Source organism: Nerophis lumbriciformis, linkage group LG32 (genome assembly GCF_033978685.3).
Source record: "Nerophis lumbriciformis linkage group LG32, RoL_Nlum_v2.1, whole genome shotgun sequence".
Lineage (NCBI taxonomy): Eukaryota > Metazoa > Chordata > Actinopteri > Syngnathiformes > Syngnathidae > Nerophis > Nerophis lumbriciformis.
This window is the reverse complement of record NC_084579.2, coordinates 9,869,952-9,885,532: the sequence shown is the minus strand read 5'-3', so window position 1 is coordinate 9,885,532 and position 15,581 is coordinate 9,869,952. Positions and strand designations below refer to the sequence as shown.

Below are 15,581 nucleotides of genomic sequence, written 5' to 3'. Positions count from 1 at the left end.
AATCTCAAAATTTGGTTTTTGCTAAGTTATTTTAAGCATAAGCTATACCGTTTGACTACAATATAGGCATGACGACTATTTTGTTCCCTATTGACTACCTTTATAATGGCCATTTTTTGATATTCTGTAAACCTGTAATTTTATAATCATTTTTCCATGAAAACTAAATGAACCCAAGCATTTCCCTGACATGCATGCAAATCACATTAGGTGTAATTTGACGCCTCAACCACTAAATACCACCAGAGTACCATGTTCATATTAGACGCATAGTTGCTTTGAAAATCAAAAACCAGCCAACAACTTGCAATAAAAACAGTGTTAGTGAGTTGGAAGTGACATTGTGTGGATGTGTTTACGTATAATATATTGCACACATTTGAGCCAAATACAAACGTGCGGCTATTGTAGGGCGTCCTATGTATAAGGCTACACGTTTCTGCAATTATTTGTTAAAAAAAACGTGCAAATATAAACATATTTTGTGTACGCATGTCTGAAACTACATCAAATCAACCAAGTCCAGACAGCTTGTTTGAGCTAAAAATCAAAGATGCTCTGTTGCAGCTTTACAATAAAAGATGTTTTGCCATGCCACCAATAAGAGACAGTCTAATTAGCCCTCCTCTTCTCCCATTGGTGGTTTGGCTGAGTGTTTGTTTGTGAACGCATGTTTGAAGTTTGCATTTTGGCTGCAAAATTTGCAGCCATTTTACCATGACAGCAGCCAGACTCATGCAACCTGAACGCTCACCTCTTTTGCATTTGCATTTACATTTTGGTATTGCACAAATGTTGTCACTTATTATGATTCTTTAAAATAATTAGAATAGTCTTTGTTTTTGTGTTTGTCAAAGTTAATAAGAGAATGTGTGTCATATGATGTAATCTGATGTCATCTAATCTTTTTGCAGGTTTGTTCCACCTAAAAAACCTCCTTAAAATCCTTGTTCCACCTACTCCTGCATGAGGACGGTCTCGCAAGTGGCTCCTTAACCTTTGTGATCATATGGTGGACATATCCTGTTACAATGCCTTTGTGGTTTTCACAAACATTGAACCCACATGGATCGGCACAAAAGGCTACAGGCAGGTCAAAAGAGGGGAGAGTAGCAAAAGCAACCCCAGCCTAGGCAGTGCACAAGCTAAACAGTGCACTTTGTGTACTTGCAGAAAAAGCGTAGTACACTTGAGCACCATTAGCCACAAGCCTACTTGCAAAGACCATCTTTGGTCTGTAATACAAACATTTGTATATGTTCTCAATCAATCTGGGTGTTACCTTGTTGTTGTTGTATTTGTATTATTGTTATTGTTCTTTTTACATTGATATTGTTTGTGGAATTGTGTAGATAGTCTTATTGCTACATTGTTATGCTATAGTGGTATTGTTATTGATACGTTGTTATATAGTTATTGTTAGTGATATCGTTAATGATGCATTTTAATCACATCAAAATCATTGTTATGAATTATTTACCTATTCAATGCTCCAATTACCTGCTTATTTTGCTCTATAATAAACAGTTTTTCTTTGACAAAAAGGGCATAAAACATACAGAAACAAAATATTAACTATAAAAAACTTTTCTTTGACAAAAAGGGCATAAAACATAAAAGATTAACAAAAACCTTGGCCCTGCGATGAGGTGGCGACTTGTCCAGGGTGTACACCGCCTACTGCTCGAGTACCGCTGAGATAGGGTCCACGAAAGGGACAAGCGGTAGAAAATGGATTGATGGATAGTATCAATGGATAGATCTAAAGTTGATCTAGAGATTTAAGTGTTCAACGTAAAAAAATATATATATATTTGACTTACTTTTAACACTTTTATGAGTGGGATCCTCAATAATCCAATGGTTTTATCATGTTATTTATTAAAAACTATCACTGCTTAAACAGTTATTATAAATCATAATAAATGTGGTTGTGAATTTTTGACCCATTTAGGGCTCCAACTACTTGATTGATTGATTGATTGAAACTTTTATTAGTAGATTGCACAGTACAGTGCATATTCCGTACAATTGACCACTAAATGGTAACACCCCAATAAGTTTTTCGACTTGTTTAAGTCGGGGTCCACGTTAATCAATTCATGGTAAACTGGTAAACTTCACATTGAATATTTGACTTCTTGAGTTTTGGAGGGAAAATATTGCATCATTTTTGTTCATGCCATACAAAAATGGGGGTTTCTTTGACAAAAAGGGTATAAAACATACAAAAACATAAAAAAAGAATTGAAACAAAAAACCTCACATCAAATATTTGACTTAAATTTTTTTTTGGGGGGGGGATATTGCCTAGTGTGTGTTTTTGCCATTGAAATATGTGTTGGCATAAAACATTGGAAAAACATAGAAAACTTTATATCAATGGATAGATTTGAAGTGGATCTCGTGATTTAAGCAATGAAAGTAAAAAAATAAAAACAAATAATAATATACGACTTTTAAAACTAATGACAGTGGCCCTTTTGAGTCCTCGGACATCTAGTTCGTAACATTAAAGGATTCCTTGAGGGTTAAAGTTATCTTCTATTCACGTCAATACAGTATTATGTGCAAGGGATTTCAAAGTGAGCCTTCCCTCAGATAATAACAGAATTCCTAATTTCCTGGATCATATTTTATGGTGTTTACTGCCCAACCCAGACCCTTGACGATCACATAAGTTGTTTTCTGCTATTGTACAGTCATCTGGTGCTACCTGCTTCCCATTTTAAAACCCACTGGTGTAACATATAGAGCAGGGGTGCTCATTACGTCGATCGCGAGCTACCAGTCGATCTCGGAGGGTGTGTCAGTCGATCACCAGCCAGGCATTAAAAAAATAGTCCTAAAAATGAGCGATCATAAATCTTCTCTATGACGTCACTTTCGTCACTTGATTGACATTCACGGCACCCGAGGGTCTTCTGAGATGACGCTGGCTGCTGCCAGCTCATTAAAATTACCGACAGGAAGGCGAGAAACACTTTATTTCAACAGACTCTGGCGCCGTACCTGTCGTCAAAACTCCAAAGACCGACTGCACAGTTGCACAGTTGCGCTAACAAAATAGGAGTCTCAGAAAGCTGGCGTGCACAAGCTAGCAAGCTACGGAGTTTGCCGACAATGTATTTCTTGTAAAGTGTATACAAAGGAGTACGGAAGCTGGACAAATAAGATGCCAAAAAGCAACCACTTTCATGTGGTATTGGACAGAAAGGAGGACTTTTTTTCTCCTCCATTCGAAAATGCGGACCTTATCAGCACCACTGCATAATCAATGCAAGTCATCAGAATCAGGTAATACACCAACTTATATTCTTGTCTTCATGAAAGAAAGGAATCTATATGTGTTAAACATGCTTGTATTATCATTAAACACCTTTTACTTGTTAACAATATTAACTATATGTGTTAAACATGCTTGTATTATCTTTAAACACCTTTAACTTATTAACAATATTAACTATATGTGTTAAACATGCTTGTATTATCTTTAAACACCTTTAACTTGTTAACAATATTAACTATGTATTAAACATGCTTGTATTATCATTAAACACCTTTAATTTTTTAACAATATTAACTATATGAGTTAAACATGCTTTCATTATCTTTAAACACCTTTTACTTGTTAACAATATTAACTATATGTATTAAACATACTTGTATTATCATTAAACACCTTTAATTTATTAACAATATTAACTATATGTGTTAAACATGCTTGCATTATCATTAAACACCTTTAACTTGTTAACAAAAACATATATTTCATAAATAAGTAAATATAAATTATATATATGAATGAGGTAGATCCCCACGACTTGATCAATTGAAAAGTAGCTCGCCTGCAGAAAAAGTGTGAGCACCCCTGATATAGAGTAACCGTCAAAGCAGCTGTTTGTCATGCTAATTTGCCAGTGTGCATTTCTTTGATATTTACTTGGAGAGGTGTAGTGGTGGGATGAGGCGGCGTCGTAACCAAGCTGAGAAGAAGAGGCTAGATGTAGAGATGGCCTCCTTCTGTCAGGGTTATTTGGGTAATAGCGAAACTCATCGTCGTCTTCTTCCTGATACCCTCGCTCTACTTTGCTGATGTCATGTTCTGGTACAAGCTGAAGTGACTGTGCAGATTCTGTGAAACACAAGCAAATAATATAGAGCAGTTTTCAACATGTAATGTCAAAGTGGGGAAAATGTGACTTACTGGTTACAAAGGTGTTCTTTCTTTGACTGTTTTCGGTTTTCTGCTCTTCCGCCGGGAGAGACAGTCGAACTGTTTTTCTTACAGCCTTTGGAGTTGAGACTGGGGAGACTTGTTCAGGCTGGTTGACCAACTACACAAAGCATACGCCACTATTAACCTTTGTGCAACCTTAAGATTGACTATACACACCTACTCTGATATCCAGAAGGAATCCGCTCATAAAAGCGTCATAAGTCAGCAATAATTTTTTTTTTTAACTTTCAACACTTGATATCTTTTAACAACTTCAGACCTATTCATTGATGTAAAGGTTTTTGGTTTTTTTGTATGTGTTATGGCCTTTATGTCAGAAATATCCGTTTTTTTATAACGGGAAAATGCAATTACAAAATATGCAATACAGTGCAACCTCTTACGAACCCCTCTATTTACGAACTTTTCGATTTGCAACCTTTTGGATCGAGCTAAACATGCCTCTGTGTGCGAAGTATGTCTTTGTGTACAAATGCTTCATTTATTCATTTTGTGTTCCACCTGTAGCAGTAAGTACACTACTAGTCACTTCTCAGTGCTTCTGCGTGTGTGTTATTGGCTTTTTGACAAGTTTTGTCATTTTGCTAGCTCAATGAGATGCCCCCACTCGACATCTATTCCATAATTATCATCTCTTAAGACTGACAGAGTTCAATATTTATCAAAATGCTTGTTTAACCTATCAAGTCATTTACAGGCTGAATCTTAGGCTCTGTAGCTTGGTTCCTATGTACCATCCCCAGCATGCCCACAACACTCGTAACTTAGATCTGATATCAGGGAAACATCGTTTACTGGATTGTACCGCTCGAAGTGTTGTATGCAGGGGACCAAAGATTTGGAACCAGCTTAATGAGAGCCTCAAGATGCTGTATCCATTCTCCAACTTCAAAAAGAAACTGAAAACGTACCTATTAACCACCTATATTTAATGCCTCATGTGGGGTAGACTACTGTTGGGTTTTGCATGGTTGAATGAATGTATGTATGTATGTGTATGCTTGCTTTAGTACTATTATCTTGTGTTAATCATATAGCGTTGTTTTTTGTTTTGTTTTTGTTTTTTGTTGTTGTGCTTGCTACCATGTTTCATCATTCCATGTATATACTGTCCTCTGGACCCCCTGTCAAAAGCTTCTTCTAGCTTATTTGGGGGACCCTTTCACGTACCAACATCTTTAAATGATGATATTTCACTACTATTGTAATTGTTATATGGTATTGTGAATAAACTTGAACAACATGATAGCAACACTACACATCATAGCGACACTACATTTTATAATTTATGATAGCGACACTGCACTATCATAGCGAAACTACACTTTATCATGGCGACACTACACTTTATCATAGCGGCACGACACTATCATTTATGATAGCGACACTACACTATCATTTATGATAGCGACACTACACAATATAGCGACACTACACTTTATGATAGCGACACTACACTTTATAATTTATGATAGCGACACTACACTTTATGATAGCGACACTACAATTTATCATTTCTGATAGCAACACTACACTATCATTTATGATAGCGACACTACAATTTATCATTTCTGATAGCAACACTACACTATCATTTATGATAGCGACACTACACAATATAGCGACACTACACTTTATGATAGCGACACTACACTTTATAATTTATGATAGCGACACTACACTTTATGATAGCGACACTACAATTTATCATTTCTGATAGCAACACTACACTATCATTTATGATAGCGACACTACACATAGTGACACTACACTTTATGATAGCGACACTACACTTTATAATTTATGATAGCGACACTACACATAGCGATACTACACTTTATGATAGCGACACTACATTTTATCATTTATGATAGTGACAATACACTTACTGATAGCAACACTACACTTTATCACAGCGACACTACAGTAGTTTAACAGGTAGTTGGTAAGACATGAAGTCATTAAACAAAGTTCCGTATTAAAAAAAAAAAAAAAAAAGTCCCAAAAACACAACAGACCAGCGTAGAAAGAAGGAGAGAATCGCTGCGGAATAAAAAGAAAAAAAATGGACGAAATGTGAGGAGTACATTAACGGCACTCACAAGTAAAGAAGAATTGATGAAGCAGGCTTCGTACCACAGCAAGTTTTAACTGTGAGGAGACCAGACTTTTCTGGAAAAAGATGCCAACGTAGACTTATATCACAGGAGAGGAAGAGCTACCTCTCTTTGAGCAGAGCCTCTTTCCATGAGCGCACACACACACACACCTTTGGACCTACTCCTCGGCCCCCTCCTTTTCCCCCTTTTGTCTGCTCCTTTCTTATCAGCGCCGCATTTGCTGATGTTAATGTAATGTAAGTGGATTTTACTATTTTAAATGCTCAGTATTGCAGCAATATCATGGTGACGAAAGCTAAGAATTTGTGTGATTTCTGATCATTTGTGAGGGCACCAAAGGGACCTCTGTGTGTGCGTGTGTTGGCAGAGCAGCACATAGAAGACAGCAGCTTGTCGTTGTTTTGGCTTATTATTAAAGATAAAGTTGATCCATTCCCTTGTTATGTTTGTTTGATATACAGTACTGTATAGCACGTTATGTTGTGTTCAAAGTGTACAAACCTTCACTAAAATGTGGACTTTTGTCAAGGCTGGAACCCATTATTTGTATTGACTTTGGTTCTTATGGAGAATTGTTGGGGTAATTGTAATGACAGCCTAAACAGGTCAATAATTAAAGACAACATGAATTTTGATACAATAGACAAGAAGACCAAATAAGATTATTTCTTCAGTGCCAACTGAGCTAGAATGAGAGAAAGCAGGCATGACTTGGTTGAGTTGATTAAGTTCACACAAGTCATTTATATATCTGCCATGTTATATATAACTGCCCAAGATCAAATTCATTGCATTTCAGTGGTTTAATGGCAGTTTAACTCATTTCCGCTCATCAAAGCTTTGTGAATTATGCTCATGGTTTTCTAGCATCATCTGGGAATTAAGGGGTGCAATTACACCATAACAATATGTTCTTGTTTTTGAATTGGCAAAAATGAGATTCAGTTTAATTTCATGGAAAAAAAGAATAGTAATATACCAGAGATATATTAATATATTAAGAGAAAGTGTGTACTTTGTTTATATCCTATTTTTGATTGATTGATTGAAACTTTTATTAGTAGATTGCACAGTACAGTACATATTCCGTAAAACTGACCACTAAATGGTAACACCCGAAAAAGTTTTTCAACTTGTTTAAGTCTGGGTCCACGTTAATCAATTCATGGTAAAGACTGGTTCCCATACCGGGAGTCGAACCCAGGCCGCCTGGGTGAAAACCAGAAATCCTAAACGCTATTCTAACAATGTTGCAATCAAAAACACAATACAACTTTATAAAAACAAACAAACAAAAAACCTCTCTGGCGATATTTCGGACCACTAACTTTTAAACTCAACAATCATATATACAGTACATAAGGAACACACACAATGCCCGTTTTAGGCCCTAGGGGTGCACAAGGCTTAATGTTATACTTGGGTCAATAGCATACTTGCCAACCTTGAGACCTCCGATTTCGGGAGGTGGGGGGCGCGTTGGGGGCGTGGTTAAGAGGGGAGGAGTATATTTACAGCTAGGATTCACCAAGTCAAGTATTTCATATATATATATATATATATATATATATATATATATATATATATATATACATATATATATATATATATATACATATATATATATATATATATATATACATATATATATATATATATACATATATATATATATATATATACATATATATATATATATATATATATATATATATTTATATATATATATATATATATATATATATATGTATAAGAAATACTAAGTCAAGTATTTCATATACATACATACATATATATATATATATATATATATATATATATATATATATATATATATATATATATATATATATATATAAAATAAATACTTGAATTTCAGTGTTCATTTATTTACACATATACACACACATAACACTCATCTACTCATTGTTGAGTTAAGGGTTGAATTGTCCACCCTTGTTCTATTTGTCACTATTTTTCTAACCATGCTGAACACCCTCTCTGATGATGCAATGCTGTGTGGCACGCAAAAAGTGCTTTCATCAAATGCACTAGATGGCAGTATTGTACTGTTTAAGAGTGTCACAACATTGCTGTTTACGGCAGACGAACTGCTTTACGGTAGACGAAAACGTGACTGCTGTTGTTGTGTGTTGTTGCCGCGCTGGGAGGACGTTAATGTAACTGCCTAACAATAAACCCACATAAGAAACCAAGAATGATTGGGTAGGTACGCTGTTTATATTGTGTGCCTGAATTTCGGGAGATTTTCGGGAGAAAATTGGTCCCGGGAGGTTTTCGGGAGAGGTGCTGAATTTCGGGAGTCTCCCGGAAAATCCGGGAGGGTTGGCAAGTATGGTCAATAGATAGTGAGAATATAAACACAACATTACCTCATTTCCTATTGTGGATCCAGGAAGGTCCTTCTCCAAACAGTCAGCAATGTTCTGCAGCGCGGCGAGCTGAGAATCCAGCTCAGACAGGCGGGATGAAAACCAGACTGCAGGATTTTTGGATGTAGGACTGTGAGGACTGTGATCAATTTGTGGCGTGGTTTTGGGATTATGGATGGATGGAGGACTGTAAGGACTGTGATCGATTTCTGGCACGGCACTGGGTTTATAGATGGATGGAGGACTGCGATCAATTTGTGGCCCAGTAGAATAGATTTGTGGCGCAGTATTGGCTTTATAGATGGATGGAGGATTGTGATCGATTTGTGGCGCGATATTGGCTTCATAGATGGATGGAGGATTGTGATCTATATGTGGTGCAGTATTGGATTTATAAATGGATGGAGGACTGCGATCTATTTGTGGTGCAGTATTGGCTTCATAGATGGATGGAGGACTGTGATCTATTTGTGGTGCAGTATTGGATTTATAAATTGATGGAGGACTGCGATCTATTTGTGGTGCAGTATTGGCTTTATAAATGGATGGAGGATGGTGATCTATTTGTGGTGCAGTATTGGCTTTATAAATGGATGGAGGACTGCGATGTATTTGTGGCGCACTATTGGCTTCATAGATGGATGGAGGACTGTGATCTTGTGGCGCACTATTGTCTTTATAGATGGATGGAGGGCTGTGATCGATTTGTGTCCCGGTATTGGCTTTATAGAACTCAGAGTCAAGTGGATTCTCAGCGTAATGTGAAGTGACTCGTCCTGGCTCTTTGTCGGACAAGATGGGATGGACAGGAGGAGGGTGCACAGGGGTACCTAGAACACACCACAAATAATGAGATCAAATCAGGCCGACAGATAATACGTTATATATCCAAACCTGATTGCGCGATGGTTTTGACGGTTTGTTCTGGAATTTTGATTGATGGTTGTAAATCCTGAGGGGCAGCATGAGTGTTATTTACGATGGAAGTTGCAAGTACATGAAGCTGGGCAGGTGTGAGTACGGGAGGCGTGGGGGCAGAAGCATCCTTCCTTTCCTGCCTTCCGGAGCTAAGAGGCGGCAAATCGTGATGCCACGTCCCCTCCTCAATGTCCAAGACGCTCAGGAAGTTGCGACCGACCTGATCCTAAGAAGAAAGGAAACATAAGAGAAGGTTCTGACTGTAATATGTGTGCCTCGAGTCTATTTATGAGCACCAAAATGTGGGAAAAGTCAATCACTTGTTGAGAGAAGACATGGTTGCTTTTAAAGAACCGTTACAAAAGCAGGCTTCACCGCGTGTCTTAAAATGAAAACCCAGAGCTTTGCCAACTATCCGTTAGTCAACTACAGACAACCTTGCATGATGTTGCTATTAAAAGATGAGCATAATTGCCACTGCCTGATCTATTGAATGTCAGGTAGGTCAGTGGCTTCCGTTCCCTACTTGACAGCATTTTTCCCCAAAACATAGGCATTTTCCATTTCAGTGACTCAGTCCACAAAAATAGGTACTGATAACCTAATATATTCCACAATGACACTTTAAAAATGTAAATGTCAGAATAATTGTATCACAAAACTTTGTGTTTCAATGAGTTTCCGGCGAGCAGACAAAAGCTGTCTTTGATCTTACCAAGCAAAAGGCTCATAAAACTCCACTGTGTAGGATGGGAAGCGACATGAAGGTGTCGGTTTCTTTGATGTATTGTAATCCACAGGAAGATTTTGTCTTGACCCGAGAGCTACAAAGCAGAGAGGAAGCAGGGCCTGACTCCCCTTCCAGGCACCTTTTCTTTGAACTGTTTTGTGACCAAAGGCAGCGGCTGTTTACGACCACCTTCCTTTAGAAACAGCTGTTGCCATGTAATCAGTGAAAGTCCAAATAAAAGGAGGCGTACAATCTTTCGTCAGAGCGTGGTGGAACACTGTACAAGGGTACAGGTGGACGCGGTCTCCTCATTGAGCCAAATTTAATTCTGTCTCTGATTCCTTGCTTCTTTGTCTGTTTAAAAGATGTCATCAGTGTTTAAACCTGACAGTAAGAAACTTTTACATCATTCATTATTCCAATTTGAAGCTGCCCATTTCAGCTTTGACTCTTGGTGGTTAAATCGCCCTAACTAAATAGGCTTGTTTAATTCAAGTGCTCCATTTTTGAAAAATTATGATTGCTCTCCAAAATACTTTGATTACGCATACAAGTACATTGTTATATTCTACAGCAGTGTCCTTCAACCACTGTGCCGTGGCACACTAGTGTGCCGTGAGATAATCTAATTTCACCTATTTGGGTTAAAAATATTTTTTGCAAACCAGTAATTATAGTCTGCAAATTATGTGTTGTTGTTGAGTGTCGGCAGAGTAACCATGTAATACTCTTCCATATCAGTAGGTGGCAGCCGGTAGCTATTTGCTTTGTAGATGTCGGAAACAGCGGGAGGCAGTGTGCAGGTAAAAAGGTGTCTAATGCTTAAACCAAAAATAAACAAAAGGCGAGTGCCGCTAAGAAAAGGCATTAAAGCTTAGGGAAGGCTATGCAGAATGAAACTAAAACTGAACTGGCTACAAATTAAACAAAAACAGAATGCTGGACGACAGCAAAGACTTACTGTGGAGCAAAGACGGCGTCCACAATGTACATCCGAACATGACATGACAATCAACAATGTCCCCTCAAAGAAGGATAAAAACAACTGAAATGTTCTTGATTGCTAAAACAAAGTAGATGCGGGGAAATATCGCTCAAATGAAGACATGAAACTGCTACAGGAAAAAAACTAAAAAAGAGAAAAAGCCACCAAAATAGGAGCGCAAGACAAGAAGTAAAACACTAAAAAGTCCAAATAAGTCAGGGTGTGATGTGACAGGTGGTGACAGTACACCTACTTTGAGACAAGAGCTATATTGATGCATGCTTGGTTATGCTTTAAAGTCATATCCAACAACAACTCTTTACTGTCAACTGAGTTTCGTTTTTTAATCATTTCTGCTGGTGGTGTGCCTCCGCATTTTTTCAACGCAAAAAATGTGCCTTGGCTCAAAAAAGGTTGAAAAACACTGATCTACAGTGTACGACTCAAGGTTGTAAAATTGTAGTCGCACAGCAGGAAGTTGTTTTGTTTGTGCCACATTCGCATGATGCATGCGCAAACGGATCGGACAGCTCAGTAAAATAGCTTAGTTGTTTAGACAGGAATGTGTTAATATATGTATGTTTAGATGTTGGTATGATGTTTCTTAATGAGGAAATATGCTAGTCTCTTGTTTTCATATTAAAAAGCAAGTTGGCACCAGTCAGTCCGTGAGTTTATAGTGGTGGGATTATCAATCATTTTAATTTAAAACCGTAATACTTATCGTCTGAGTTTCACCGCTGTTGTCATTATTACTGTTTATCGTTACATCCCTACTATAGACACACAAAACTGTATTCCCAGTAGGGCTTACTAGGAAAATCATTTTTAAAATGCCTACTCAGTGGCCTAGTGGTTAGAGTGTCCCCCCTGAGATCGGTAGGTTGTGAGTTCAAACCGAGTCATACCAAAGAGTATAAAATGGGACCCATTACCTCCCTGCTTGGCACTCAGCATCAAGGGTTGGAATTGGGGATTAAATCACCAAAAATGATTCCTGGGCGTGGCACCGCTGCTGCCCACTGCTCCCCTAACCTCCCAGGGGGTCAACAAGGGGATGGGTCAAATGCAGAGGACACATTTCACCACACCTAGTGTGAGTGACAATCATTGGTACTTTCAGTGTTGGGTTAGTTACTGAAAACCAGTAACTAGTTACAGTTACTAGTTACTTTATTTCAAAAGTAACTCCGTTACTAACTTAGTTACTTACACCAAAAAGTAATGAGTTACTGTGAAAAGTAACTATTTAGTTACTTCTTTTTTCTCCCCTTTTTTTTTCAAGGCTCCCATTAATGCCCTTTTAGCCTTCATTTCAGTACTGTTATTGCACTGGAGAATAATACAATCTGTTGATCAACTTGACATGCATTTGCATCACTGAACTCAGAAAGCAATGTGGTCTACACAGGGGCGCCGAAAAGGGAGGGTAAAGGAGACGGATTCTAGGGGCCCATGATGGAGGGGGGCCCAGAGAGGCCCCCAATGATGATGAAATTATAATACAGAAAAAATAATAACACTGTGTTGGGGGCCCTGTAAAGATTCTTTTCATGGGGCCCAAAATCCCTAGCGGCGCCCCTGGGTCTACATACAACACACAAAGACAAAGATATGTTTCAAAGGGCCAATTTATTTCAGGCCAGAACAAATTGACAAAACTATTTTAAATAGCTGGAACATAATGGCACTTTAACTTTAACTTTAAGTAGATAGGATCTTTGATCCTAGACACAACTTACATTTAACTAAAATGTTATTTTCTTTGTGCTCGACAAAAGAAAAGTAGTGAGAATGTTAAGACACTCGACTTCTGGCTTCACCATGATGTCTTGTTAGTTGTTATGAGAGTAGCGTATGTGTGTGTGTGTGTGTGTGGCCCTTTAAGATATGACAGCATGTGAGGTGAGTGACGTCAGTGAGTGAGTGGGCGAGAGAAGTGAGGGAGCGGCGACAGTGAGTGCGTGCAGGTGCTCTAGCTTGGTGGATGGCTGCGTCCAATAAAGTCACAAAGTTGCAACAAACCGCCAGCCTCGTCATTCACCCTCAGCTGTAAAGACCCACTTCCGGGTAAAGTGAAGGTTGTTAGCCCCGAAGTACATAGGCCCTGGAGGAACGTCTCCCCTGCGCTCCTCAACTACGGTCTGGGAGCCCCTGCGCCCCCACCCACACAAAGCACGCCTCCTCTTTTCCACGCAGCGCTGCAATAAAACACACTCAGATCTTCTGTTTCTAGCCGATACTACATAAAAAATAACGTAAAATAACGCAGTAACGCATCGTGTAGTAACGGTAACTGAGTTACTGAATATAAAAAATAACGCGTTAGATTACTAGTTACCGCCGAAACTCTGGGTACTTTAACTTAAATTCCATGGTAAATCATACCTGCCAACTTTTGAAATCAGAAAAACCTAGTAGCCAGGGTCCAGGGGCCGCAGGCCCCGGTAGGTCCAGGACAGAGTCCTGGTGGGGGTTCAGGCTTCGCCCCCCGACGCAAAATGATTATTAGCATTCAGACAGGTTAAAATGTTGCTAAAACCATCACTTTTCTATCAGTCACAGTGACTTTTCAAAACAAAAATATTACAGCAAAAATCATATGGGTCGATTGACATGTTTATTCTGTAAGCTAACTTCAATAGTTTGAAATTATTTTGACAGTTAATGCCAGTTATCCTGTCAACCTTTCACAAGACTTCAATTTGTTAATTGAAAGTATAAACAGTATAAACACTTTTTACAGTAAACAAATGGTAAAACAGTACTAAACAATTCCATTTAAAAAGAAATTGGTGTCATTATTAACTTTCTGTCCAAGCTTGTATAATCTACTGCCTTGTTCAATTGTAAAAAATATTCTGTGCCTAAAATTCACATTTCTATCACAATTATCATACTGTAAACATGGTAAGCTAACTTCATTAAAATTAATAGTCCTGTCAATAGCATGGAATTACAATTCAAATGTAGTTTTTTTTGTAAGCCTTTCAAAAGATTTCAAAATATGAAAAATTAATGAAAATTAATTTAAGCCATCAGACACTTGAAAAGTGGCACATCACATCTCTAATGTAATCATTTTAACTTTTCAACAGAAATAGCACTGCAAAAATATTAAGGACATACTTCTGTATTTTGGTAGTTATGCTGTCAACATTTAACAAGATTTCTTCAACTTGGACTTGAAAGCATAAATAATATAAACACTTTTAACAGTATAACAATACTAAACAATTCCAATAGATAACATTGGTGTCATTACCTTTTTGTGGCTAAAATCCGAAAAACGTTGAAAGTTTTCCACTTGTATCGCTAGCAACGGCATTAGACTTGTGTTTTTTTGTCCCAACGTGGTCTTTTACATCGCTAATTCCTCCGTGTCCGATCGAAAAATCTTGTCTGCACAAGGTGCAATTCGCGTAGTTTTCACCCTTTTTGGAATGGATAATTATTCCCGGATAGGCTTTTGAATATTCTTCACGGAATGACTGCAGTTTTCTTTTCGGTTTAAGACTCGTTTGCGATTTTTCTCCGGCTGATTCCATGATCGTTCCCTCATTTGGAAACAATGGCAACAGGTGCCTCGTGCTTGGCAGCGGTGCTATAAATAGCCTCGCCCATGGCATTCGGAATGGCTCGATAGGAAGTTACGGGAAGCAGTGTCGATTGTCATTGTTGTTACGCGATTTCGTGAATAAAACTTTAAAAAAAAAATTGTTTTTAATTAATGAAAAACCGTATTTTTTATCACTGCAACCGTAACCCGGAATAGGTTGATGAAAACCGTACTAATTACGGGAAAACCGGAGTAGTTGGCAGGTATGGTAAATGCTAGATTTTGAACACCATTCTAACACACTACTATAAAATGGGAGCTTTAACTATAATAGGGACTTTCTTTTTTTTTTTTTTAAATAATGCTAACAAAATATCCAGTCTAGTTTCTTACCAAATTCCTTTCCTCTTGCGATATCAGGACGTCAACTATTTCTCGAGGACGGCTCTCTTTGCGCAGGTGTAGTTTCTCTGACTGTTGTACTGAGTAAAGCACACAAGCACATTTTTGAATGCTAGTTGCATATAAAATGTGTTGTCATTCTTGTGACTCACTATTGGACGTAATGGCCGCTGCAAACGCTTGAGTGGACACAGCTTTATCCACCAGCATGGGGGAATACTCTGGAAGACAAAC

The 15,581-nt window shown here is 38.0% G+C and overlaps 1 protein-coding gene and 1 long non-coding RNA gene across 4 annotated transcripts in view; one reads left to right on the top strand and one right to left on the bottom strand.

Annotated features, from left to right (window-relative positions):
* The window catches only part of cplane1 (ciliogenesis and planar polarity effector 1), a 75,991-nt gene that overhangs the window by 6,159 nt on the left and 54,251 nt on the right, over nt 1-15,581 (bottom strand). For all 3 annotated transcript variants that reach the window (XM_061927111.2, XM_061927109.2, XM_061927110.2), the window contains exons 36-41: nt 15,500-15,568; nt 15,339-15,427; nt 9,648-9,897; nt 8,754-9,583; nt 4,208-4,337; nt 3,944-4,135 (exon numbers count right to left, since the gene is read on the bottom strand). In XM_061927111.2, coding sequence (XP_061783095.1) covers nt 3,944-4,135; nt 4,208-4,337; nt 8,754-9,583; nt 9,648-9,897; nt 15,339-15,427; nt 15,500-15,568 — 1,560 coding nt within the window. The remainder of the gene's footprint in view (nt 1-3,943; nt 4,136-4,207; nt 4,338-8,753; nt 9,584-9,647; nt 9,898-15,338; nt 15,428-15,499; nt 15,569-15,581) is intronic.
* LOC133574816 (uncharacterized) overlaps nt 1-15,581 on the top strand; it is a 164,942-nt gene that overhangs the window by 129,555 nt on the left and 19,806 nt on the right. The gene's annotated exons all lie outside the window — the stretch shown is intronic.